This window comes from Pelecanus crispus, chromosome 22 (assembly GCF_030463565.1).
Source record: "Pelecanus crispus isolate bPelCri1 chromosome 22, bPelCri1.pri, whole genome shotgun sequence".
Taxonomy (NCBI): Eukaryota; Metazoa; Chordata; class Aves; order Pelecaniformes; family Pelecanidae; genus Pelecanus; species Pelecanus crispus.
The window spans coordinates 1,734,615-1,759,029 of NC_134664.1; the positions used below are offsets into that span (position 1 = coordinate 1,734,615).

Below are 24,415 nucleotides of genomic sequence, written 5' to 3' on the forward strand. Positions count from 1 at the left end.
AGGGGTGACAGCATCCCCAGGGCGTGACCATGTCCCCAGGGGGTGACAGTGTCCCCGAAGGGAATGATTGCATCCAGGGGGTTAACAGTGTCCCCAGGGCTGTGACCATGTTCCTGGGGGGGCAATCATGTCCCCAGGGGGGTGTCCATGTCCCTAGGGGGGTGTCCATGTCCCCAGGGGGGGTGTGACAGTGTCCCTGGGGAGGGTTTCACAGTGTCCTCAGGGAGGGTGACAAACAGGCAGAGCCGGGTGACAGTGCTCCGTTTTATTTACAGGCTCTTGGGGTGGGGGTGACGGTCCCCATCCCCGTGGGGGTCCAGGCACTGGCACGCGGGGGCCGGGAGGGCTGGGGGGTCCCACCCGGGGGGTTCCACCCCTCCAAAACCCCCTGCAAGAGCAAAGACATACAAATAAATACGACCAGAGGAAAAAACATCAGCTGGTAAATCTTGTCCCAGTACCTCCCAGTAGCCCAGCGAGAGGGCTGGCTCTGCGCACAGGCGCTGGCTGTCCCTGCAGCGGGACGGGCTCCTCGAAGGAGACAGGGAGGGGACACCGTGTGTCCCCCCTGAAATCCCTGCGTCCCCTCCAGTATCCCCCGGCTGGGGCTGGGTGCTGCGGCTGTCCCGGGGTCCCCGTCACCACGGGGCGGCAGTCACGGCGTGGGAGTCACGGTGCGGGAGCCACGGTGGCACGTCCCCGGTGTCCCTGCGTCACAGCGTGAAGATCTCGTCCTCGGCATCACGGAGGGCGGCCGCCCGCGGGGTCCTGGTGAGGGGCCGGGGGCCGAGGCGGGGGCCCCGGGTGGCCGGTGGGCCCCTGGCATCGGGGCTCCGGGCGCCTTTGGCCTCAGCCGTGCTGCAGGGGACGCAGCAGGGTGGCACTGAGGGGTGGCCCTGCCACCCACCCTGCAGCCAAAAGCCCCCGTTTCGCCCCAAAAGGGGAGGTGGGACGGGTGCGCTCACCCTGTGCCGCCGGCACGGAGCCGTTGTGCCACCGCCGCCGCCTTGGAGCGCCCGATCTCGGCGTCGAGCTGCTGCAGGAAATCGGTGGCCGAGAGGTCGTGGCGGGACGGGGCGGGGGCGGCCAGGGCATCCCCCGAGGGGACAGGTGCATCCTTGTCCTTGTCCTCGGGGCAGGGTCCCCCCGGCGCAGGGATGAGGAGGGTGGGCTTGAGGAAGATGGTGTCCGTGGTGTAGAGGCGGTTGGCGCGCTTGATCTGCTCCATCTGCCGGGGACGGGCCGGGGACCGCGATGGGGACAGAGATGGGATGGGGACAAGAATGGGGACAGGATGAGGAAGGGGACGAGGACAGAGATAAGGATGGGGTGGGGACAGGGACGGGGGACAGGACAGGGTGGGGACAGCGATGGGGACAGCCATTGGGACGGGGGGGTGAGGGAAGGGGACAGGGACAGGAGGGGACAGCGATGGCCCCGCGGGGACCGCGGGGCTGCCGGGGGACCCCGGGGTCGTCCTGCCCGCCCTACCCCGGGGCTTCTGCCCCAAACCGGGGCACCCCGAACCCCTGGACGTGCCGTGTCCCCCCCCCCGCTCCGGCCGCCCCCGTGGCCGCTCACCGTCACCCCGTAGCGCAGCGCCAGCCCCGGCAGCGTGTCCCCGGGCTCCAGGCGGTGCTCCCGGGCGGGGGCCGCCGCTCCGCCGCTCCCCGCCGCCATGGCGGGACGGCCCCGCTCAGCCCCGGCCCCCGCCAGCGCGGTGGGGCTCATGCGAACAGCCCCGGCCCGGGCGGGTGCCGGCCCAGGGCCCCGGTGAGGCCGGAGACGCTAGGCCCGGGCCGGCCGCCTTGGCGGAAGCCTCTGGGATTTGTAGTCCGGGGCGGGGCGGGACGGGGAGGGCGGGCACAGACGAGTCCACCACCCCCTCGGGCAGTGATGCCGCCACCCCCGCCCCGGGGCTCTCCCCAGCCCCGCGGCCCCTGCCGCCCCCCGGTCCCTGCCCCCGGGGGGGGGGTCTCTGCCCCCCGTCCCGCTCCAGGGATGGCGCCGCGGAACTACAACTCCCGTCATGCCGCGGGGCCGCGCCGCCTGCGGGCACGGCGGGGCCGCCCGCCCCGCCCCCCGCGCTCTCGGATTGGTCGCCGCACCCGCGCGCGGCCTGTCGGGAAAGCCACCCGGAAGCTGGGCGACGTGGGAGGGGGCGGTTCCCATAGTAACCGCGGGCCGGCGCCGGGGCCGCCATGTCCTTCAAGCGGGAGGGGGACGATCCCGGTCAGCTGGGGGTGCTGCAGGTGGGTCCCGGACCCCCCCACCCACCCCCCGGCTCCCCAGACCCCCCCGGGTCCCCCTAACCTCGGCCCCGACCTCCCTGCGTACCCCACGGGTTCACCCCCTTGCCCTGGCCTGCTCCCCCGACTCGGTTGTCCTCAGTCACTCCCCGCTCCTCCCTGCCGGCAAATGCTCCTCTGCCCCCCCCCACTTCCCCCTCACCCCTACCCTGTCTTGATCTCCCCTCAGGGTTCCCCTCCCGGCGCCCCAAATACCCACCTTGGCCCAGGCCGCTCCTTGAAATTGCCCCCTTCCTCCGCCTCAGCCTGCCCCCAAACCGCCCCCTCCCCAGCCTTGACGCCTCAGTTCCCCCCTCGCCTTTGCTTCCTCAGAGCGGGGTCCCCTGGGTGCCAAGGTTTCCTGGCCTAAGGAGGGGACAGGGCTGGGGGCAATGGCTGGCCCTCCATGGGACAAACTGGGGGCAGACCCCCCTTCCGGCAGCAGCTCACCCGGCCCCTTGGTCTCTCCCAGAAAAGACGCGTTGCGGACCTGTTGGCCAACTACATCCCCGAGGATGAGGCGCTGCTGCTGAGGAGTGGGAGGTGAGTGAGAACCCCGAGGGCAGCCCACCCGCCGGCTGCTTGCCGGGTCCCAACGGCAGCTTTTGCCCCTGCCTCGACACAGGTACGCCTGCACGGTGTGCGCCCACCGCCCCGTCTTCGACACGCTGGACGTGCTGACGGTCCACAGAGCTGGCAAGAAGCACATGAGCAGTAAGTGGGGGGCCAGTGGGGGGTAAGTGGGCGGGTGGGGGCCCAGTGTGGGGGTGGGCTATGCCAAACGACTGCGTCCCCCCGTCCCCTTTGCACTCTTCCAGGCCTGCAGCGCTTCTACGGCAGGAAGCGCTCACTCCAGGACTTGGCCCAGAAGCGGCGGCACGAGGAGGAGGTGCAGGCAGAGGAAGCAGGCGTGCAGGTTGGTGCGGACACCCCTTCCTCACCCCGCCGGACCCCCTGGCCAGGCCCCCCCTGAGCTCTGTCCCCTCTCCCCAGGGCTCCCCGGCCCCTCTTCTGGCACGGACGAGGAGGATTGCCCGGAGTGCTCTGCTGAAAGCCGCTCCCTACAGCAGCTGCTGCCGGAGGACAGGGTAAGACCTTTGGTTTCGCTGCTGGAGGATGGGGGAAAGCTCTGGGCTTCCCGGGAGGGACCAGCAGCACCATGTCTTCACCGCCATTGGGCATTTGTGGCATGAGGCCCTGACTCCTTCTCCCGTCACAGGCTGGAGGGAAGCAGCTTGCGAGCTGGCGTGACCCAGACAGGGCTGAGCGCTGCCCCAACGCTTCCAGAGCCGTTGCAGAAGGACAGACAAGCTGTGGACGCCAGTCCTGCAGCCCTGCTGCCAGGGCACCGTGGTGGGCAAGCGGGTAAGAGCCAGCTGACGGCTCCGGGGCTGCACTGGCACTGGTGGGGCAGGGTGCCCAGGCTCTCAGCCAGGCCTGTCCTGTTTCTGTGGGTCTCGCCAGCCCCTCTCTGCCCTCCCAGACATGCTGAAGGCGGCCCCGGCCCAGACGCAGCGAGGTGGCAAAGGAAAAGCCTCATCATCGGCCCTGAGCCAGCCCGAAGCCCTCAGCCCCGAGAGACGCCAGGCCCTGGAGCGATACCTGCAGCTGCGGAGGTGAGCCTTGGCCCCATTGGCATGGGGAACTCCGTAATGAGTCGTATCTCACTCCCTCCCTCTCTCTGTCCATCTGTCCCCAGCGCTGGCTGGATCCAGGACCGCTCTGGCAAGTGGGTGAAGGACGAGAACGCCGAATTCGACTCCGATGAGGATGAGCCGCCTGCGCTGCTGCCAGCCTGAGGCCCCGCTCTGCCCCACCGGTCCCCGTGGGGACGGCTGCCCCCAGGCTGTCCCTAAGCCCCACCGTTAATAGAGGCAGCTGGAGAGGATGGAGGTGTCTGAGCTGTTGGGACAGGTCCCAGGGAAGGGTGATATTGGGGGTCCTAGCTTTTTTCCACCCTGGGGATGCTCAACCTGGTGCCTTTTCAGGGTGTCCTCACCCCAGCCAGAGCCCTGTGAGCGCTGCCAACCTGGATGTGGGTTTCGGTCCATCCCCACCCCGTCCTCTCCTGTCTCCGGCCCAAGTCACGCTCATTTTCTCACACTCTGGCAGCTGCCTGTGGGTCGTGGCCTTTCAGGGTGGTGGTGCTGGGTTCCCCCCTCCTCCCTGGCCCCGGCAGCTGTCCCAGTGCTTTGGAAAGTGCACGGCCATGCCACCCTCCCCCTGCCTCAGTCCGGTGTGCCCCTCCCCACCCTTTTCCTGCCAGCCTTTGGGTGCCTGCGGGTGCCTCCGCATCAGGGGGGCACCCATGGGACTGTCGTTTACGGGGCTGTGCCCTGAGCCGGTATCCACGCCCTGGGACAGCACCCACCCGAGGGTCTCTCTGGGCCCTGGGGCTGGATCCTGTCGCTGGGGGGGACTCCCTGGCAGCGCTGCCCGGGGTGATGTTACCCCTGGGCACCGGGATTTACCCGCTTGCTCAGCTTGCATCTATAAATAGGTGGCAGAACCTATAAATAGGCCCTGCGCCCCCCCCCCCAACCTCGGTAGGCTGTGGGTGCTGGCCTCCATGGGCCTTGGGTGCCTGGCTCCATGCCATGGGGGCACCCACCCACCCCTCCTGGTGCCGTAACCCCAACCCCCCAGCCCCGCTGCTCCCCGAGGGGATGCGGGTGCCTGGCTCAGCCCCCATGGGCTAACGGCCGGAGGCTAACGGAGGCCTCGAGCCCTGCAAGATGGGAGGGGTGCTCCCGCTGCCTCCCCGGTGGCATTACCCTCCCTCAGCCCATCCCTACGATCCCGATTCCAGCCCCCAGGTGCAAATCCTGCCCCGGGATGCATCCGAGCAGATCCCAAAGCCGCATCTCTCCGCCGTCTTTATTTACAGCGGCGCCGGGGAGCAGGAGCCAGAGCTTGTTGGTGCTGCGGGGGGCGTCGTTAGGTTTTCTTCTGCTTGCGACCTGGGGGCAGGGGAAAGAGGGGGTGGATCAGGGCTGGGACCCCCCACCCCGATTCCTGCCCCAGGAGGGGACACAGGGGACACTCACGGAGCTCGTTGTTGTTGGTGATAGCGATGGCGGCGCGGGTGCGGGGGCCTTGCTGCGTGAAGTGGTAGCCAAAGCGCACAACAGAGGGGCACTGCTCCAGCATGGTGGCCATCTCCATCTCCACCGTGTCACCCAGCCGCTGGCACTGCAAGGCCGGGGTGAAACCAGGCACGCCGGGAAGTTGGGGACACCTCTGTCCCCTCCCCGGGCCACCCATGGGTGCCTGTCCCTACCTGGTTGTCCACCTTGAGCTCGCTCAGGGTGGTGTTGTGGTACATGGCCTTGATGATGCTCATCATGCCGGTGCTGGTGATGAAGTTGGATTCGATGTTGAGACTCTGCAGGGTCTTGTTCTCCATCAGCATCTCAGCCACGGCCTGCGTGTCACCTCAGGGTGTCACCTCAGGGTGCCACCCAGGGCTGGCACCCCCCGCTCTGGCATGTCCTGGGCCACCAATGCCTCACGTGGTGGTGGAAAAGCCACTGTCACCTGGGCTTGCTGGCGCCCAGGATGGAGCCGGAGGCAGGGGACCACGTCCACCCCCTGTCTGGGGACGTGTGGGGACATGGGGGACACGGTGCTGGGACTCACGCTGGCCACGGGGTCATTGCTGCGGGTGGCTACCAGGCTGAGCTTCTTGACGTGGGTGTTGGTTTTCATGGCCTCGCAGATGGCCTTCAGCGTGGCAATGGGAATGTCCTGCAGCAAGGGGACGCGCGTGTCACCAAGGGTGGCATCGAGGGGGTGTAGATGTCTCCAAGGGTAGGGGGGCATCCCCGAGAGGGTGCTGATGTCACCCAAGGGATGTAAGTGGCGCCGAGGGGATGCAGGATGTCACCAAGGGGACACGGATGCCCCTGGGTGAGGACCAGCACCCTGGGGTGCCCTGGAGCCACTCCAAGATGGGGACAAACACCTCAGGGATGCCCCAAGGCAGGGACCAACCATGCAGGGACACCCCAGAACAGTGAGCAGCACCCTGGGACAGGGTGACCAAGCCTCACAGGGACACCCCAGGGTGGGACCCATCACCCTGGCACCATCCTGGGCAGGGAATCAGCACCCAGGGACACCCTGGGGACAATGTGGGGGCCACAGTGATGCCCCAGCATGGCGACCAGCACCTTGGGGTGCCCTGGAGACACCCTGGGATAGGGAGCAGCCCCATGGGGACACCCCAGGCTGGGGACTGGCACCCCAGGACTGGGACGGACACCCTGGGGACACTGCCACCAGGTCCCTCACCTTGATGTTGTTGAGGTTGACGTCCTCCAGAGCCCCGTCATTGGCCTGGATCTGCTGCAGCGTCTCCTCCACGTTGGTGGGATTCGGGGGCTCATCCGGCACTGGCTTGTACGTGTCGGGCTTCACCACGCCTGGGGCACACGCGTGCATGCGAGGACACACATGACTGCACATGGGGGCACGGACACGCGAGGACACGTGCGCTTGCACACGTGTGTGGCATCACCACAGGGAATCCTGGAGGGGTTCTGGTCCCCAAATGCCCCCCAAGCAGCCTCATGGACCCCATGTCCCTGTGTCCCCTGTCCCGGGGGGGCTCATCCCCGTGTCCCCTGTCCCCGTGTCCCCAGGGCACTCACTGTTGATGCCCTCCGTGTTGGAGATGGTCCCGCTGCAGATCGCGTCGTAGTACTGCTTGTTGCTCATCAGCGTGTACATGCCCAGGATGGCTGTGGGACCGGGGGGGGTCAGGGGGTGCCCCAAGACCCCCCCAGTTCCCTCATGTCCCCCCAGGGGTGGCTGCAGCCCCCCCAGCCCTGCCCTGAGGGGGCCGGGGAGGCTGTGGGGAGCGGGTGGGCTGGGGGCCAGCAGTGAAAGCCGAGTGCTGGGGCACAGCGCTGCTTTTAGCCAGGCCCTGGCGGGGACCCAGGGGGGGCCCGGCACACGCCTGGCAGCAGGGAGCACGGGTGTGACACGCGGCCGGGGCGGGTGTGCAATGCGCCGGCCCCATGCAAAGCTTCCCCCCCATGCAACACTTCTCCGTGTGCGATGTGCTTCCCCCCGTGCAAGGCTGCGGTGTCACTTGCAGCCCCCCACGTGAAGCTGCTGTGGGACGCGCTACCCCCGTGCGAGGCTGCGGTGCAACGCGGCTGCCCTGCGCAAGGTTGGCGTGCGATGTGGCAGCCCCGTGCAAGGCTGTGCTGTGATGTGGCAGCCCCGTGCAAGGCTGCGGTGCGATGCAGCAGCCCCATGCAAGGTTGTGGTGCAACAGGGCTGCCCCATGCGAGACTGCGGTGCGACGTGGCTGTCCCGTGTGAGGACTGCGGTGCGACATGGCAGCCCTGTGCAAGACTGCGGTGCAATGCGGCAGCCCCATGCAAGGCTGCGGTGCAATGCAGCAGCCCCGTGTGAGGCTGCAGTGCGATGCAGCAGCCCCATGCAAGGTTGTGGTGCGACGTGGCTGCCCCCTGCAAGTCTGCGGTGCAATGTGGCTGCCTCATGTGAGGCTGCGGTGTGTTGTGGCAGCCCTGTGCAACATTTGTGGTGCAATGTGGCAGCCCCGTGCGAGGCTGTGGTGCAATGTGGCAGCCCCGTGCGAGGCTGTGGTGTGAGGCACAGCCCCACGTGAGACCCACCGGCGATGTCGCACATCTCAGCCTCGGTGGCGTTGGCCAGTGCCTCCTCCAGCTCGGGCTCCAGGGTGATCTGCTCCTCCCGTGGGATCTCCCGCGTCGGGTTCTTGGGCACGAAGGGCTTCCCTGGGTGCGGGGATGCGGGTCGCACCCTGCCCGGCCTCGCGTCAGCCGGGTGATGCTGGACGCAGTGGCCCGGGGACAGGGCTAGCAGAGGCGTGGGGGGAGGTGGCCACTGCTGGTGGCCGTGCCTAGGGTGACACTGCCAGGAGTGGGAGTCCAGGGGTGGCATTGCCAGCGGGTGACGGTCCGGGGGGGTTTGTGTGACCGTACCGGGGGGGGTGATGTTGTCAGGTGGTGGCATTGCTGCGGGTGGCCATATGGGGGGTGACATTGCTGCTGGGGGGTGGCTGTGCTGGAGGTGGCACTGCCATGGGGTGCCCGTGCCAGGGGTGGCATTGCCAGAGGTGGCTGTGCTAGGGGTGGCATTGCTGGGGGGGACATTGCAGGGGGTGGCCATATGGGGGGGTGACATTGCCAGGGGGTGGCCGTGCCCGGGGCTGGCGGGGACCCAGCTCGCCCAGGACACCCGAGCTGCTGGCGAGCACCGTTCTGCCGAGCTAAATATACCCGGTGCTGCGAGGCCCTGTCCCCCCTGCTCCCCACCATGGTCCCCGCCATGGTCCCCGCCGTGTTCCCCCCCGGGTCTCCCCACCTTTCTTCTCGCCAGTGAAGGGCACCAGGTCGTCACGCTCGCCGGCCTCCAGCGCCTGCTTCTCCAGGTGCTGCAGCAGGGCCTCCCGGTCCAGCGGCCCCGTTGGGCTCTTCCGCGTCTGGTCCCGCTGCCGCAGCCCCGCCGGCAGCAGCACGTTCTAGGGACCCACCGTGTCACCCCCGGGGAATGCCAGGCACCCATCCCACTCACCGCCCCCCTGTGCTGGGACCCACCTCGGGGTCCATTTCCAGCAGCTCCGTGTCCAGCTGCTCCAGCTCCTCGGCTGACAGCTCCCGCAGGATCTTGTCCTCGTCGATGTCCCGGTACTTCTCCAGCTCCTGCCGGTAGGACGTCATGGTGGGGGGCTGGGGGGGCGGCCTGGGGGGGCGACAACAGGGGAGCTGAGCAGCTGGCGGGAGGCTCCCGGGGGTGGGGGGTTGCCCTGCACCATAAGAGGACCCTCCACGCCACAGCCGCCCTCCCCATGCCATGGCGTGCAGGGCCACTGCGTGCCGCAGGTGGTATTGGGGCCGTGGGGCACCCCAGGGTGGGAGGTCCAGGGTGGTATCATTGGGGAGCTCTTGGGGAAACTGAATCCCGGCTCCGAGGTGGTCCCAAGGGCCAGGACCCAGCGTCCCCCGCAGCCCCCCCCTGCTGCTGGGGGGGGCAGGTCCCGGTTCAGCAGCCCCAGCACCCCCGGGTCCCCCCTCCAGCACCCCTTTGCCCCCCAGCACGGGTCCCCACCTCCCTGGGGGGGGACAGCAGGGGTAAACAGAGGACGTGAGTCCCCCGACACCAGGGTCGGGTCCCCCCTGAGGAGCCAGGTTGAGATTTCCCCCCCGACACCTGGGTCCCAGGGCTGGGGACACACACACGCACCCACCCAATGCCCCCGGGAGGGACCAGACACCCACAGGCGAGAGCTGGGGGGCTGCGGGATCCCTTGGAACGGGGATCCCCGACAGACCCAGGGACCCCAGAGCCCGTGCCCACCACCCCGGGGACCCCCACCCCGGGGCCCTACCTGGCCGCTGGCCGGAGCAGCGGAGCCTGCCTGGGTGCGAGCCCCGGTGCTGAGCCAAGGGCTCCGGCCGCGCAGGGCATGAGATCAGCATTTTATTCTGTGAGCCGGCGGTGGGGAGGGGCAAGATCACATATCCCCGGGCGTTATCGAGCCCTGCCAGCCCCGCGCCAGCTCCACCCCAGCGCCCCGGCGGGGCAGGGGCACCCCGGGGGCAGTGGGGGGGTGCCTCGTGACCCAGTGGCTCCCCGTTACCCCTTGGGGTGCCCTGGCCAGGAGGGAGAGGGGTGGCTGTGGGGAGAGGCCACGGGGAGAGGCTGAACCTTGTGCCTGGGGTCCCACAGCCCCTCAGAGACCCCCAACCCCCCCTGTCACCCCCATGGGGACATTTTATGCCCCTTCACCCTGAGACCGTCTGGGTGACTTGGCTCCTGCATGCCCCCCCCCAGTCCCCAAAATCGCGTTTGCGGGGGTTGTGTGGGGCCACCATCAGCAGGGCTCCTGTGGCAGTGCTGCATTGGGAGCAGCAACAGTGGACAAACTGCTTATTTATTGTAGGGTCTCTCAGAAAACAAGGGGTCATACGCACCCTGTGTTTACTGTAGGGTCTCCTGGTGTTGCAGGCACTGCACGTTGAATGGAAATGACAGTCCGCACCCTTGCTGTACGCAGGCTACTCGGATTTATTTCTTTTTTTTATATAAAAAAAGGTAGGAAGGAGATAAATAGAGCAACGAACTGCCACCCACGGGAGTTGGAGCGAGGAGAGGCCTCGTCCCGCAGCGGCCATGAGCCCCCCGCGGACCCCCGGCGCTCAGGTCGTGGGGACGCTCTGCTTGATGATGATCTTCTGGCGGGTGGGACGGATGTTGGGGTCAGGGCCGGGGGGAGTGGCAGCCCCCAGAGCGGCGGAGGCGGCGGCACTGGGCAGCCCGTGCGCCGTGATGTATTTCTTGTAGGCCTCCCGGATGATTTTGAAGGCACGGATGTTGGAGTAGGGGATGTCAGTGATGGGGTCGCGGTAAACAGCCGGTTTGTGGGTGACGGGGCAGATCTCCCGCACCGGCAGCCGTGGCGGTTTCGCTTTGGGGAAGAAGCGCTCGAAGGTTTCGTCATCGCTGAAGGAGATGAAGGTGCGGGAGCATTTCCCGGCAGAAGCTGGAGCCGGGGCTGGAGCTGCTTCGGCCTGCTGCAGGTCTTGGTCCAACCTGGAAGAGCTGCGATCAGTGCCCAGGAGACCCCCGGGGCAGGGGGCATCCCTGGGGGAGCTCCCACAGCAGGCAGAGCTGCCAAATCTGCTTGAGCCGCTCCCCAGGACTGGAACATGGGGCTTGGGGGCTCCAAGGCACTGCCCAAAACCCACTTCTCCCTCACCACGATGGAACAGAGGGATCAGGAGTGGGAGACGGGGTCCGGCTGGGTGCGCTGGCAGGGGGAAAACCCACCAGGACCATCTCAAGGTGACCTCAACCTACCCTTCCACGTCCACGTTCTCCTCCTTGCCTGGCTCCGGGACGAGGGGCATGGTGACGGACCAGTAGCGGATAACGGGCCCAACGCATTTCCGTTTCTTCTGGACCTGCTTCTTCTTGTCGGCTTCCAGGCGCTCATAGTTCTCTGGGAAAGCAGGGACAAAAGAAAGGGGAGGCTCAGCGCCTCATTGACACACTCACCCCACATCCCTGCGCCATTCCGGGGGTCCCTGCGTGCCTTGGCATTGTGCCTGGCTCACCCAGGGAGCGGAGATTGATCTCCTCCGTGATCTTGGCTTCCTCCAGCAGCTCCTCCTGCGTCAGAGGCCGGTCGTAGTTGGGGCCACCTTTCTTCCGCTTGGACTGGACCTGCCGCTCCTGGATGCGCAGGAAGGTTTGGCGTGTGTGCTCCGTTGTCGACTGTCGCATGTGCTTCCGGCCTGTGGCGGGAGAACAGAGCTGACCCGTGGGCACCGGCTGGCCCAGCTCACCAGGAGCTCTCCTGGAGGTGGCCCATTTCCAGCATGTCCCGTCCCACGCACACTCACTGTCTCCCACATCATCCTGGAGCTCCAAGGGGATGGATTTCACCTCTCGTGGCTTCTGGGAGCTGCCACTGGGGACCTCAGTCTTCTTGGGGCGAAGGCTCTTGAGAGGCTCCTACAGGACGGGGCAGAGGATGTGAGGAGGGAGAAAAACTCGCCCCAGGCACAGCTTCGGCCGCATTTAAACCTTGGCTTTTCCCAACGGGGAGTCTGTCCCCTGGCTGCAGTGCAGGGAAGGGGACCCCGGAGCCCTCCGCCCGGTCCCCGGCCGCCCGCCCGCACCCGGTAAGCCTTGGTGACGACGCGGCGGCGGCGCTTGGGCTCGCTCTCGTCCTGGTCGCTGGCGGGTTCCTCGCCCTCGTCGATGTCGAAGTCCGAGTCCACCTCGTCATCGCTGTCCGACTGGTCACCCCTGTACTCATCGTCGCCCGACTCCTGCGCAGACAGAGGGGCTGCGTCACCCCCCAGGGCTCCCCAGGCCGCAGCCCCGAGCCCCGGTGCCCTCCCTCCCCATGGCCACGGGGGCCTCACCGCTACGGGGGGGCGGCTTCTCTAATGGCCAGACACCCCCTGCCCCCACTGCTCCTCCCTCGACCCCTCCTGTTGTCCCGCAGCCTTCTCCCCGGGCCTCCCCCCGGGGGCAGCCTCCCTGGGCCCCCCGCTGATACCCATCCCCCCCCCCCCAGGGACCCCCACCTCCCCGGGGCTCCCCATCCCCCCCCCCTCGGGTCCTCACCCATCCCCCCCCCGGGGTCTCCCCCCCCCGGGACCCCCCAGACACCCGCCCCGAGCCCCTCACAGCACCGGGACACCTTCGGTCCCGTTCGCCCTAGGGCCCTCGAGACCCCCGGTCTCCCGTGCCCCCAGCTCCAGGGCTCCCCGCCCGGGGCCCGCGGCGGCCCCGCACCTCGGTGAAGCCGCCGTAGGTGGTCTGGTAGAACTCATCCTCCTCCTCGGCCTCCAGCAGCCCCGAAAGCCGGTTACCGGCCGTGCGCCGCGGGGCGCGGCCCTCCGCCAGGCTCATCGCGCCGCCGCCGCGATCGGCGCTCCGCTGCGCGTCCTGCCCGGCCCGCCGCTGCGCCGCCAGGCAGGGGAGAGCGAGCGCCGAGCGGCCGATGGCGACGGGCGCCCCCCCGCAGGCCGGAGGGGGCACTGCAGGCTCCTGTGGGCGACCGGGGCTCAGCTGGGGGCACCGGCGGGGGGCGGGGACAGCGGGGGTTGCGTCATCGCGGGGCGACGCCGCAGAGACGCGGGGCCGCCGAGGCGCTAGCGTGACGTTAGCGGGCCCTAACTCCTTCGGTAGGGCCACGTCGCTTCCCAGGGGAGGGAATATGGAAAATGACGTCACCGCGTGACGTCACGGCACCCCCCTGCCGTGACGTCCCGTGCGCCACGTGCGCCACGTGCTCCCCGGCTTTGTTTTGGTCGCACTTGGCCCGTCACGTGACCCACGGCGGCCTGCGCGGCCGCGGCCCTCGCCGCTCTCCGCGCATGCGCCCTGAGGGACGCGTCCCCCCTCCCCCCGCCCCGAGTGGTCGCGTCCGCGGGGGCGAGCCCAAGTGGGAGGAGGGGGCCCGCCGCCTGGTCTGCGCCTGCGCCCTGCGGGCCGGCGCCGCGTGTCCCCCCCCCCCGCCCGCGGCCGGATGGTGTGGTCCGGAGCGGCGGGGCGGGGCCAAGCGGGGAGGGGCGCGGGTGGCGCGCGCGAGCCGGCGGCCGCCGCAGGAGGAGCGCGCGCTCCAAGATGGCGTCGGCGGGGCCCGAGTCGGGGGGCAGCAGCGGGAGCAGCGGCGGCCTGGCGGGTACGGGGCTGGGCCCGGCGCCGGCGGGGGGCCGGGGGATGCGGGGAGGGGGCTGTGCGGGGCTCTGGGGTCGAGGCGGAGCGGTGTGGGGCTGAGGGGAGGGCTCTGGGGGGTGTGTAGTGCTGAGGGGGGCTCTGGGGGGGTGAGCGGCGTGGGGCCGAGGAGGGCTCTTTGGGGCCGTAGGGGGTATGGGGGGTGTAGGGCCGTGGGGTGCGTGGGGCCGGTAGGAGCTGGGGGTGGGAGGCCTGTGGGGTGCGTGGGGCGGGGGGGTGCAGGAAGGGACTCGGGGCCTGGGCCGGGCCGTGCGTGGGGCGAGGAGATGGGCAGACCCGTGGGCCGAGGAAGGGCTCTCGGGGTGTGCTGGGGGACAGCGTGGGAGGGCGGTTCCGTGCGGTGGGGTGAAGCCGGCGTTGGGGGAGGCCTCTGGGGGCGTGGGGGGGCGACGACGAGGCTGAGCTCTCCGGAGGGTGTGTGGGAGCGAGCACTGGAGAGTTATGGGCTGAGGCCCGAGTGGGATGGGCTTCGCAGAGCCCAGCTGGCTCCGTGGGGTGGGCTGGGGCTGAGCTTTCGCTGGGGGAGGTGGTGTGGGGCTGACCTTTTCCTGGGGAGGAGGCTGTGGGCGTGTGGCAAGGACCCTCCAGGCATGAATGGAGGCCCGGGGGGGCTTGAACCCCCCCCCCCCCCTCCAAAAGTGCAGTTGGAGGGGGCAGAGGCTCTTGGGGAGGGGGGACAGGGTTGCGTTAGAAGGGGCGATGGGGTGGGGGGAGCAGAGGGGTGGTGCCAGGGGGAGCTTGACTCTGTGTTCCCTTGTATTTCTGGAGCCTGAGCTGCCAGTCAGGTCACCTGCCTTGGGGGTGGCAGTGGGTCCCGAGTCCCTGGACTCAGCTGCTGGGGTGCGGAGGGGTGGGGGGGGAGCCAAAATACCTTCTTTCAGGCAGGACCGTGCTGGGGAAGGGGGAGGATAGCATCTTCCTGGCGGAGGCACTCTCTTCTCTGCTGCATCTGGTGTTGGGCAAGGCGAAGATAGCTCATCAAAGCCGTTTGGCACCTGTGGGAAGCAAGATATTGTGGCAACATAAACATCTTCTGGTTAGATTTGAGTCGATGACTAGAACTGGAGCTGGTAAGGGTCAAGGGAAAGTTCTTGAAGTCCTCTGACGGCTGAGAGGTTCTCTTGCTGCACCGATTTAAAATGTGAGCTGAACCAGAAATATGCAGGGTTGGAACTGGGCACTGTCTTCATCCCTGCAGAGCGATAGTAACGAGGGGTGGAAACCTCATCTGGGATAAAACAGGGCACTTTTGTTTCTTGAAGCTGTGACTCTGCCTCCTCCCAGTGTTTCATAGGTCTGGCAGCGTTCTTGGGGGAGTTGAGAATATTCCCCTTTCCACAGGCCCCAAATCAGCTTCTTCACGCTAGTTTGTGGCTCGGAACCAAAACGACTTTCTCAAAGCCTTGAAATTTGCATTTGGCAAGATCCAGCCCTCCTTCCTGAGCTTCTCTGGTAGAGAGTGGCCAGGCTTTTTATTTATTATAATGCAATATGCTGAAGCTTCCCAGCCAGTGTGACAGCACTTGTCACCCAAGTCACAGCAAGGAAAGAAAGCCATGGGAAGACTCGTGGCTGACCCTTGGCTTCATTTGGTGCTCTTGGAGTGTCGGTGTTCTGCACCTCAAGCCCCGCCGCCTGCTACCCCATTTCTGTTCTAGAAGTATTTAGGGCCTGATTGCTGTGCACCACTGTTAAAAAAAAAAAAAAAAAAAAAAATTAATTATTGCTGCAGTGTTGATGAAGTATCATCTGGTGGGGATGTCTGTATGTGCTTGATTTTCTGGTTTCTTAGCTGTGTCCTTTGGGCAGTTTTGAAGACAGACACCCAACATACCCTCTTTATCTTTGCTCACCTTGTGAGCACAGAGGAAGTCGTACTTGTTGGTCCGATAAAGCCAGTTTTGCGAGGAAGAAGAGAGCTCTTGGGTCTTTATTGGTTGCAGCAGCTGTTGTGTCTCAGCATAGGGCTGAGCATCCAGGGGCAAGACCCCTGGGTCTTTTTCTTTTGCTTTGGGGCTTCCTTTGAGATCTTGATCTTCCCCCATGCTTGCCTGTCTTCTGAGCTGAGGAGGAGCCGGCTTCAGAAAGCTTGAAGGGTTTCGAGAACGTTACTTAAGAGAAAACAGGCAAGTAAATCTCTTCTCCCTTCCTGGTAGAATAATTGCCATTGTTCGCTTCTCCGGCTAGCGAGGTGTTGGCTAATGTGCGTTTCCCACAGGATTTGAATTCTGGTTGTGACAGAGCCTCCGCCGGGTGACGTGTGTGATACGTGACGTACGTTTACCTCGGCTGATCCCTGACGGCGCAGGCTTTAAACCTCAGATTTCAGCCCAACCTCCGGGAGACCTGGGGCCTCTCCGGGTGGTCGCCCTCTGCCCCAGGCAGTGTTTGGGCTTTGGGTAGGATGTGGTTCCCCTGCAGCTTCTGGAGAGGACAGGTAGCGCTGGAGATGCCGAGAGCTGTGAGGCAAGGAGAGTGATCCTGAAATGGGTGCTGGAAGGGCTCAGCCGCCGCGCGTTGGGTGACGTGGCTGTGGAGGAGCTGCCTGCGCTGGGGTCCCGCTGTGGCTGGTCCCCTCCCAGATGTCTGCAGCGCCTGTGTTTATCATCCTGCCAAGAGGAGGCATTCGCCTGCCTTGCCGGGTGCGCTTTCCCCTGTGTAGGAACGAGGCCCCGAGCAAATACCGGGTCAGAGCCATAACTGGGGCCTTTGTTTTCGCCCTGGGCAGAGGCCAGGAGGGCAGCAGGATCAATTTTGGCTGGACCGTGGCAACACGTGGCTTCAGCTTGAATATCTGACGGCCGTAGCTGTGCCTTGCTTACCTTGCAACCCCTTCAGATGCCGGAGGAGCAGCTCCGTGGAAGGCAGGGGGACAAAAGGAGGCCGTTGTTGTTTCGGACATGAGGTTTTGCTTTGCTTTATGGTAAACCTTAAACCACCTCAAGCCCTGCCACGGCTTTTTGGGGCACTGTTGCCCTCAGCGGCCCATGGTGCGGTTTGTCCCAGGGCGTTATTACTCTATTACTGGCACCATGCAGCGTAGATAAAGGGGATGTGGATGATTTTGAAACGCTTCCTGGGCCAGGCAGGCAGCGGTTCCCCCTCTCTCTGCCTCAATGTGTTTAACTCCGGGGAAACACCCAAAGAGATTTTCTCATTTTGCTGTTTTTGCTTTGAAGCAGCATCTGCCAAAAAATGCTAATGTGGTATTTCAGTTGTTTGGTCCTTTGTGCCTTGGGTGCTGTGGCTGCTTTATAATTACGGGTCCGAGTGAGTTGAGAGTTCATTGTCACCCTGGCTTCAGGCCCCTCCCCAGAGTCCACAGACAAAAGAATTGCTCTCAAAATGGCTCAGTCACTTCTGGGGACAGGGAAGTCATCCCGACACATCTGAAGCGAGCCGAGAGCTGGGTCCCGAACTGCTGAGCCCTTAACGTAGGTGTAAAACACCCAGAAAGACTGACAGTCACCCTGTACCCCCAAATTCCTGCAAGAGGGACAAAGCTTTCTTGATCCCACCTAGCCAAGACTGAGCACACGGAGGGGAGATGAGTTTATTAAATATAAACATCTGAATGGCTCATCATCCTCAAGCTTAAAATAGGACTGTCAAATGACTCCAAGTCCCGTCTCTGTTATAAAAATCTCTCTTCTTCCCAACCATCAGCTGTGAAATCTCTGCGGGTGTCGCAGGTCGGTATCGTCAGCCGGGTCCTGTCACCCAAACTCTTGTTGTCCCTTTTGCTGCCATGGGAGTCTTGCGTGCGTACTTGTGTGCGATGCTCACCCCGGTGCGGGGCAACGCTCCTTTTCTTTCAGATGGAGACAAAAGGTTACCGTCAAAAGAACAAAGGTAGGAGCCGGCTCCTCTAAATAAATGACAGATTTGTCTGTTGGAGGGAAGCTTGTCTGGCAAAGCAGTAGCTAGAAAGCGAGTGAGAATTCTGCGGTTTTGGGGGGGCACTGATGGCCTGGAGTACCATTTCCTGAATTATAACTGCATTTCCCTTTGGAAAGTAAAAGCTGTTCCTCCCTCCCTCCGGCTCCACCGTGAATTGTTGAAAGGGGCCGCTCGGTGTTTTATTTCTCCTCCCTGCCACCCCATGTTAGCCCTGCAGGGTTGAAAAGCCTTTCTTTTTTTTTTTTTTTTTTTTTTTTTTTTTTTTTTTTTGAGATAGAGGTGAATTAATGCTGTCTGCACTGCTTCCCACTGCTCACACAGAGCTTCCTTCTTCAGCGTCAGGGCTTCCTTTTCCCCTAAACAAGGTATCTTAATCATTCTTGCCCTTTCTTGATTGCTATGTAATAGCGGTGGTTAAATGTATTATCTCGCCGCATCCCCACAGACTCTGCCTTGTTTAAAAAGCAGAGTGCTCCCAGGGCAGGAAGATACCTTACATCTGACCTACATCTTACCCTTCTGGGAAAGGATTGTTTATCTTCCCCCAAATTAAGAAGGTGGCACAGCAGGCAGGATGCTAATTCTGGTTTCCCTGTTGCCAGCTCCCTCTGGGGTCGGTTTTGAGCAAGTCCCGTAATCGCTCAGCTGGAATAGGGGCTGTTGACACACTCCCTTCCCGGGGCTTGGTGATGTTTGCAGAGCAGGATGGAAAAGGAATCCTTGGAGCATTTATCGTTAGGATTTGTATCCCCAAAGTAGCTCCCAATAGCTGTAAAGCTGGACTTTACATTCATTGACACCATGGAAAACCCGGTGCCTTTGTTCCTTGAATAGGTGTTGCTGTCTGGGAGAGGGGATCAGTTTAAATTTTAAATCATTTGAGTGTTTCGGTGGAAAGTGGGAGTAATGCGGAGCTGTAAAATCGATGGTCTTTGGCCAGCCGTAGGATTAATTTTCAAATGGCAGAACCTTGCGCAAAGCCGATGTGCCAGGAGATGCCATAGGGAAGGAGGGTCTCCCCAGCTTTTCTACAGGTTACAGGGGCAGGAGTTGCCATCAAATAATCTAGAAAGTGGTCTTGTCCAAAGTGCCTTCAGCAAAAGTTAGTCTGCCCCTTCTTCTGCTGGGAAACTTGAGATAACCTCATTCCTCCTCCCCCCGAGATAGTTTTGCAATGAACCATACGGAAAAGCAATAACAGGAATCCTCGCCGGCCGGCGTCTCGCCCGGCTGTGTTAGCCCTTGCTCGTACGTGCCTCGCTTCCAGCCTCTTCCCCGAAGCTGAAGGTAGTTTTGCTGAACTTGCTCACTGATTTATTTTCTTTTAATTGCGATTTTTGCAGTTCCGTGATGCTCTTTGACTCCCAAGCAGTTTGATAATGAGGACCGAAGAGTTTGCATGTCCGCTCTACCTCAGAGTTGGTATTTTCTGGGGGAGCAGGAAGGGCATGGCTCTGGCCAAAGGGATGGTGGGGGATGAAATACGGCTGGGAGTCAGGAGCGGATGCTGGAAACTTCTTGCTCACCGTCCTTTTTGTCTTCAGAGTTTCCACCCTTTAGTCCTACCATCTGCCTACTGGTTATTGGGCTGTCTCCATCCTCTGCTGCTGAAGACATCATGCATCTGAGTCTCATTTACTTGACTCGGAGGTTTTTTTATTTATTCAAATGTTTTTCAGTGGAGAGAGTAACTTCTTGTCAGTCAAGATGTATTCCTGCTTCCGTGCACATTTAGACAGGGTTTTGTTTGTCAGTGCTCGTTGTGGCCACTGATCTTTGGTCAGGGTCTGTTGTGCTGACGAGACATGAAGGAAAATGAGTTTCTTCCCAGCCCTGGTGAGTTGTGTTGGTTTTGGATTGGAGCTCCCAAATAACTAGTTGCCATGAAGCACGTCTTTTCCTGGGTCGCTGGGATAAGCCCCAAATGGTGGATCCAGAGTTTCAGTGAGGTCAGTGCTTGTCTGCTGATGTGAGCACTGACCCATGCTCACCAACCTCCAGGTGATGGAGGTGGAAGCCCAAACCCCACCCTCTTTGGTATGTTCTCTTCTCCTCACCTTTGGTGAGCACCTCTTCTGCTCACCCCTGCAGAAGGCAGGAGTTGCTTGGTTTGGGGTTTTTTTTATTGATTTCTAGATGTCATGCCTGGCCTCAGCTCTCTTCTCGGTACTTAGAAAATACTGGTAACCTTGTGCATGGAAACCTGTTCTTAATTCTGCCCCTGGCCTGTTGGATTAAAAAAAATGCTTTATTTCTCCATGGCTAGGTATGCTGACCTCCTGACAAAACACTTGGTGGTTTGCTGGTGAAGAGAGATTGAGGAAGGGTTTACTGTTCCTGCAAAGCAGCGAGAAGTGTCTAGATAACGTTACAGAGATTGCGTCTCCTCTGTCTTTCCCTGGGCCTTTTCCCAACACAGCGCCCGCTTGCTGGCATGGACGTGTCAGCGGTATCCAGTGACTTTCAGGACTGTCTTGTCCGGTGCCTCCATCGACAGGCTCATGAAACAAGCGTAGGGGAGAGGGAGAAAGATCTGCTAATCTGGGGCAGTAAAATCAGTCATGCGTACATCAGCTGCCGATTGCTAACGGTGGTGGGAAAGATAACCCTGAACAGGAATCTACAACGTCCAAGGGCTATTTATCTAGAAACTGAATTCACAAGTTCTCTTATGGCGGCTTTGATGCAGTTGGTTTAATGTCCTTAACATAATTTATCGGAACAAATCTATTGATGCAGAGAATTTCAAAATTATTACTCACTGCTTGGCCTTCTGGCCAAGATCAAGTGTTTGTAAGCGTTTTATCTTCCTCTGGAGGGCTGTGTTCTGCGCTGGCAGGGGCGGGCTGCATGATCTCATGGGTTTTCTTCCATCTGCAGCTGCTCCAGCTGATTAAGACTGTTGGCTTTGACTCTTAGTTCAGGCCAGACTTCTGCAGTTTTCCATAAGAGCTTCCTGAGAGAAGCAGATGAAATGTTTAGGCTCTTATCTTCCAGAGCCACGGAAGAGGTTTTTATTGTGCGTGACTAAGGTGCCTTGCTCAGAAGTGTTTTGCTTGTGAAGTTTGGACCTTTGTTTTCTTAACTAGTGGAAATAGGATTTCTTTTCATGTTTCTTTAACTTTCTCGGGGAAAACATCTCTTGTCTCTTCAAGTAGCTGAAGTATCAGTTCACCGTGACAACTGTATAACCTTTTTGTTTTTCCTTGTATAGATTTCAGCTTTCTGTGCTGCTCGGTGATGTCATTTCGAAGAGGTAGATGTATTGCATATATGTGCTTAAAGAAAAAAGCATGGTTTCTTCCTCTCCAGTAACCAGCAGCAAAATGCCATATTACGTAACTGTCTTGGCTTTTGAGAATTGACAAAACTTGGTGGGTTTTTTCCCCTAAATAAGCTGCTACCGCTCTCAACAAAAGCTGCTGTTTTATTGAAGTGTGTTGTGTAAGTGCTCTCCTGACATCTAAACAGCTCTCCGCATCCCTGTGCGCACCAGCAGGATTGTTCCAGCGGGGCCTTTCTGCTTTGGTTTCTGCCTGGTTTGCGCTTTGAAGAAAAGAAATCTCACTGCTAGTCCCGTTTGCAGCCGTGGCCTTGGACTGGGGGGGACTGATCCCACCAGACTCTTTTGGAGGGGATTTGCAGGCAGAAAAAAAAAAAAACGTGTCAGAGGATTTCTGTGCAGACAGCGACTTGGATGTGTCCACGGAGGTTCCAACGTGCTACACGTTCTCCAGGTAGTGTTTGGTGGGTCTAAGGCTTGGTCTCATGGCCGACTTCTGTGTGCACAGAAGTGCTCTTATCGATGGTGTCACCGCCTGCAGGCAGAGTCCAGGTGAGGAAGGAGAATATTCCCGTTTCTGAGCATTAAGAGGACCTGTGTGGGGAAAATCCAGCTGCCTCTCTTGCCCTGGCCACTTGTTTGGCTGAGAAAGCCCGCAGTCAGCAGCAGGACCGGGGAGGAAGGGCAGTGCATGCCGGTGTGATGTGTCCTGGCGCTCGGCTTGCTGTGCTCAGACACTGGAGAGTTGAGCTTGATGACGTGTTTGGGTGTGCTAACGTTTTCACTTTTTATTTCTGTCTAAAACGTAAGGTGCAGCAAAAATCTGTCTGAGCAGCTATATTTAAAAATAGAGCAAAGCGGGTATTTGTCCTGGCTATACCAAATTAGCATGCTCGTTTGCTAGGTGAGTGAATATCTGACCCGAATGCCTTGTTACGTGCTCCTTCCAGTGAAATATTTGTCCGAACCATTTGACCAGGTGCCATCGCCACAACTTTTTAGCTTTTTTCCCTATCATTTGTTTCACAATCAGTAAGAGTATACTATCTGTCACTGGCTGAAAATAATCCCGGACAGCTAAGGCTGGCAGAAGGCAGACAGCTATTTATTTTGGTTGATTCATCTTCCAGTAAACAGCTCTGAGGAATGGTCTGAAATCACTTGTAGGGATTGCTCCCAGAATAATGAAAGAAAGAAAAATGGAAACTTTTGGGGACATCATGAATTCATTTTTGGACAGAACTTTGTAACCCTGATCTGCTTCCTTTGGCCAGAATTGACTGTTTAGGTCTCAAGCAATTTTTTCAGTTGTCAGTCTGGGTCAGAATTATGACTGATGAAATCTTTCATTTTAGAGGTGTTTAAACAGATGCAGAAATAGCAGCTTTTTTGAACTAATTTAATTTTCTTACGTTTATGCCATTGAATTTAACACCTTCACCTCCCCAAGGAGAGCATGTGTGGGACAGACAAACAAACTGCCTTTATGTAGCAATAAAAAAAGGTGGAGGTAACTGAAACGTTTTCATATGGAAACCTCTGAGGGTTGTTCTCTGACCTGAGCCGGTAATGCTTTTGGTAATCAAGAGAGCTTGTTTTTGCAGGATGTGCGTTAGACCTGTATGTAGCTTCAGTCCGGCCTCAGAGCTGAGCAGACCTCGTCAGCTGCGCGTTCATCCTTGCACTCAGATGTGAATAAGTGTGTTTTGTCACGGTCAAACAGAAATTGCCTATTTCCCAATGAGCAGCCAAGTTGTTTGGAAACTAGCGGGAGGGAGGGAGGAAGGGGGAGCTTCCTGCCACAGAAACTGGGTGTGCTGGGACCGCACCGATGCTGCGACCGCACGCTGTGGCTTTCCCTTGTTGACTCACCCTGTCTGGTAACCGGCCTGATTGGGAGGATCGTTGTCACTTCCCAAATCGTGACATGAAAGGTCTTGGGGCGGTGGGGGAAGAGGAGAAGGTGAAGCCGATGCTGTGGTCTGTGCTGAGTTGCTGTGCGTCTTCCTTGAAATCACGGTGACACCTCTAAGATAAAGATGCTCCATGGTATCACAGGGGACAAGCCAGAGGCACTTTGGGATGCTAGCTCTTCCATTCACGGCTCGTTTTATATTCTCGCTTTTAATGTTTGTTGCATGTGATTAAGGCAGCGCAGAGAAGATTTGCTGCTGGGTCCTCTGGTGAGAGCGCTTTAGTTGAATCCTAGTGGAATATGGTTTTGTACAGATGATTAAATATTAACACAGCGAATCTCCAAGGTGATGAGATTGCCGGTGCTGCTTCAGGATTGCTTAAATCATGGGGCTTTTAGAGGCTTTGATTTACATAATTACAGATACTTGCTTAAAAAAAAGGCTTAATTGCTGTTGAACAGGTGTTATATTGTGATGCCGGGGATGTTTCCTCTGTCCCTGCGTCCTGATGGATTTTGGCAAGTTCAAAAGCCATGTGGCAAGGTGATGGAGTAGAGCTTTCCTGGTTTCATCGTAACACACTAAGTCACAGAAGCTTCCTTGTAGCTGGAGACGCTTCCTCTTCCCCTTGCTACCAGCCCAGATTTGGGAAGGGATATAAGAGGGTCTTTTCCAGCCTAAATGATTCTATGATTCTATTGTACATGTGGCCCTTAGGGACATGGTTTAGTGCGACTTGGCAGTGTTAGGTTTATGGTTGGACTTGATGACCTTAAAGGTCTTTTTCAACCTAAATGATTCTATGAGAGGTGAAGCGGGGCGGCCGGCTCCAAAGAGCCCCGAGTGTGCCGGGGGGAGGAGAAGGAGGAGAGCCAGCCTTGAGAAACTTCAAACGCAAAAATTTGAGCTTGTCGGGACAAACTTTCTTGTCTTTAAAGGAGGATGAGAGGGGGTGGAAGGCGGGTGGATCCAGTTGTTCTGTGCTTGCTTTGTTTAGTGAAAAGCGTTTGTCATAGTTTTTTTTTTCTTCTTGTTTGCTTGTATGTATTGAAATGAGAACTTTGATATTTCGATAAGGGGATCAGAAGGCTGCTGGATTTTGCTGCTAAGTACCTCTGTTCCTTCTGCTGAAATGCAGTTTTTGCAGAGCTGTGGTGCTTGCTGAAATCACAGCGTCAGTCTTTACACCGCCTGTAACAGGCGAGCAGAAGGGGCTTCTCTGCTGAGCGGCGAGTGGACCCAGAGCCACTGCAAGGGTTGTATGTTGTAATGCTTGATCTGGTAAAACAATTACTGGATGTCAGGGGAAGCAACCCCGCGCTTACTCTGTGGTGCGATGGGGGCGTTGCTTTTGGGTGGGGGCGGTTTTATAAGGCTGTGGTCATGGCTCCCACGTAAAATAATCTGTTGCTGTGTCTGAAGTAGAAAGCAAAACAAAATGAAAGAGCTTGTCTGGTTTTCTGGGCTGGAGAAAGCACATCACTGTTTTATGCATCTGCCTGGCGGAGGCAGTGTCCCTGTCCTGGGAGCTCTTGGCCTCACTGGTGTTGGTCTCAACCTGGCTGGTGGCTTTGTGGTGTAGACAGACATCGCAAAGGGGTAGTGTCATCTAATTGCCCTTTTTTTTTTTTTCTTTTTCCTTACTGCATCCAAAAATACCCAAGAAGGGAATCCAGGCCTGAAAGATAAAAGTTAGTACATAACCTCGCAGATATTTAGCACCATGGTAGTAAGAAAATTCCTGGGCTTTGCTTCAAGTGGAAGGGTTGATGTTCTGG

General features: G+C 60.3%; 4 protein-coding genes across 5 annotated transcripts; 1 reads left to right on the forward strand and 3 right to left on the reverse strand.

Moving 5' to 3' along the window:
• Positions 1–286: 286 nt before the first annotated feature.
• On the reverse strand, positions 287–1,680 carry LYSMD1 (LysM domain containing 1). Its single transcript, XM_075724504.1, has 3 exons — positions 1,582–1,680; positions 966–1,228; positions 287–858 (listed from the first exon to the last, which is right to left on the reverse strand). The coding sequence occupies exons 1-3, from the start codon at positions 1,678–1,680 to the stop codon at positions 714–716; spliced, it is 507 nt and encodes a 168-aa protein (XP_075580619.1). The 3' UTR covers positions 287–713.
• Positions 1,681–2,201: 521 nt separating this feature from the next.
• Positions 2,202–4,087, forward strand: SCNM1 (sodium channel modifier 1). The gene is made up of 8 exons (XM_075724519.1): positions 2,202–2,252; positions 2,761–2,831; positions 2,914–3,002; positions 3,107–3,204; positions 3,282–3,376; positions 3,508–3,653; positions 3,772–3,904; positions 3,988–4,087. Exons 1-8 carry the CDS (start codon positions 2,202–2,204, stop codon positions 4,085–4,087), a joined length of 783 nt encoding a protein of 260 aa, XP_075580634.1.
• Positions 4,088–5,153: 1,066 nt separating this feature from the next.
• On the reverse strand, positions 5,154–10,275 carry TMOD4 (tropomodulin 4). Of its 2 annotated transcripts, none has more exons than XM_075724227.1 (10): positions 10,259–10,275; positions 8,882–9,026; positions 8,649–8,805; positions 7,937–8,059; positions 6,941–7,030; positions 6,582–6,712; positions 5,928–6,035; positions 5,569–5,712; positions 5,336–5,480; positions 5,154–5,248 (listed from the first exon to the last, which is right to left on the reverse strand). In XM_075724227.1, the coding sequence occupies exons 2-10, from the start codon at positions 9,002–9,004 to the stop codon at positions 5,226–5,228; spliced, it is 1,044 nt and encodes a 347-aa protein (XP_075580342.1). In that variant the 5' UTR covers positions 9,005–9,026; positions 10,259–10,275; the 3' UTR covers positions 5,154–5,225. The 2 variants fall into 2 exon arrangements, with proteins under 2 accessions (XP_075580342.1, XP_075580343.1); XM_075724228.1 differs by lacking the exon at positions 10,259–10,275 and adding an exon at positions 9,673–9,707.
• A 12-nt stretch (positions 10,276–10,287) lies between these two features.
• Positions 10,288–12,710, reverse strand: VPS72 (vacuolar protein sorting 72 homolog). The gene is made up of 6 exons (XM_075724226.1): positions 12,594–12,710; positions 11,969–12,121; positions 11,690–11,801; positions 11,402–11,581; positions 11,145–11,286; positions 10,288–10,877 (listed from the first exon to the last, which is right to left on the reverse strand). The coding sequence occupies exons 1-6, from the start codon at positions 12,708–12,710 to the stop codon at positions 10,484–10,486; spliced, it is 1,098 nt and encodes a 365-aa protein (XP_075580341.1). The 3' UTR covers positions 10,288–10,483.
• Positions 12,711–24,415: the final 11,705 nt, after the last annotated feature.

Bases quoted from the DNA above. Each gene is read 5' to 3' on its own strand.
- VPS72 (XM_075724226.1), bottom strand. From the start codon at position 12,710: ATGAGCCTGGCGGAGGGCCGCGCCCCGCGGCGCACGGCCGGTAACCGG. The intron at 12,122-12,593 runs GTGCGGGGCCGC...CTGTCTGCGCAG, and splicing joins CCTACGGCGGCTTCACCGAG to GAGTCGGGCGACGATGAGTA. The intron at 10,878-11,144 runs GTAGGTTGAGGT...CAGCTCTTCCAG, and splicing joins GAGAACGTGGACGTGGAAGG to GTTGGACCAAGACCTGCAGC.
- LYSMD1 (XM_075724504.1), bottom strand. From the start codon at position 1,680: ATGGCGGCGGGGAGCGGCGGAGCGGCGGCCCCCGCCCGGGAGCACCGC. The intron at 1,229-1,581 runs GTGAGCGGCCAC...CGTCCCCGGCAG, and splicing joins CGCTGCGCTACGGGGTGACG to ATGGAGCAGATCAAGCGCGC. The intron at 859-965 runs GTGAGCGCACCC...CGTCCCCTGCAG, and splicing joins CTCCGTGCCGGCGGCACAGG to CACGGCTGAGGCCAAAGGCG.
- SCNM1 (XM_075724519.1), top strand. From the start codon at position 2,202: ATGTCCTTCAAGCGGGAGGGGGACGATCCCGGTCAGCTGGGGGTGCTG. The intron at 2,832-2,913 runs GTGAGTGAGAAC...GCCTCGACACAG, and splicing joins CTGCTGCTGAGGAGTGGGAG to GTACGCCTGCACGGTGTGCG. The intron at 3,654-3,771 runs GTAAGAGCCAGC...CTGCCCTCCCAG, and splicing joins GCACCGTGGTGGGCAAGCGG to ACATGCTGAAGGCGGCCCCG.
- TMOD4 (XM_075724227.1), bottom strand. From the start codon at position 9,004: ATGACGTCCTACCGGCAGGAGCTGGAGAAGTACCGGGACATCGACGAG. The intron at 7,031-7,936 runs GTGGGTCTCACG...CCGGTCCCACAG, and splicing joins TGAGATGTGCGACATCGCCG to CCATCCTGGGCATGTACACG. The intron at 5,481-5,568 runs GTAGGGACAGGC...CCGGCCTTGCAG, and splicing joins AGCTCAAGGTGGACAACCAG to TGCCAGCGGCTGGGTGACAC.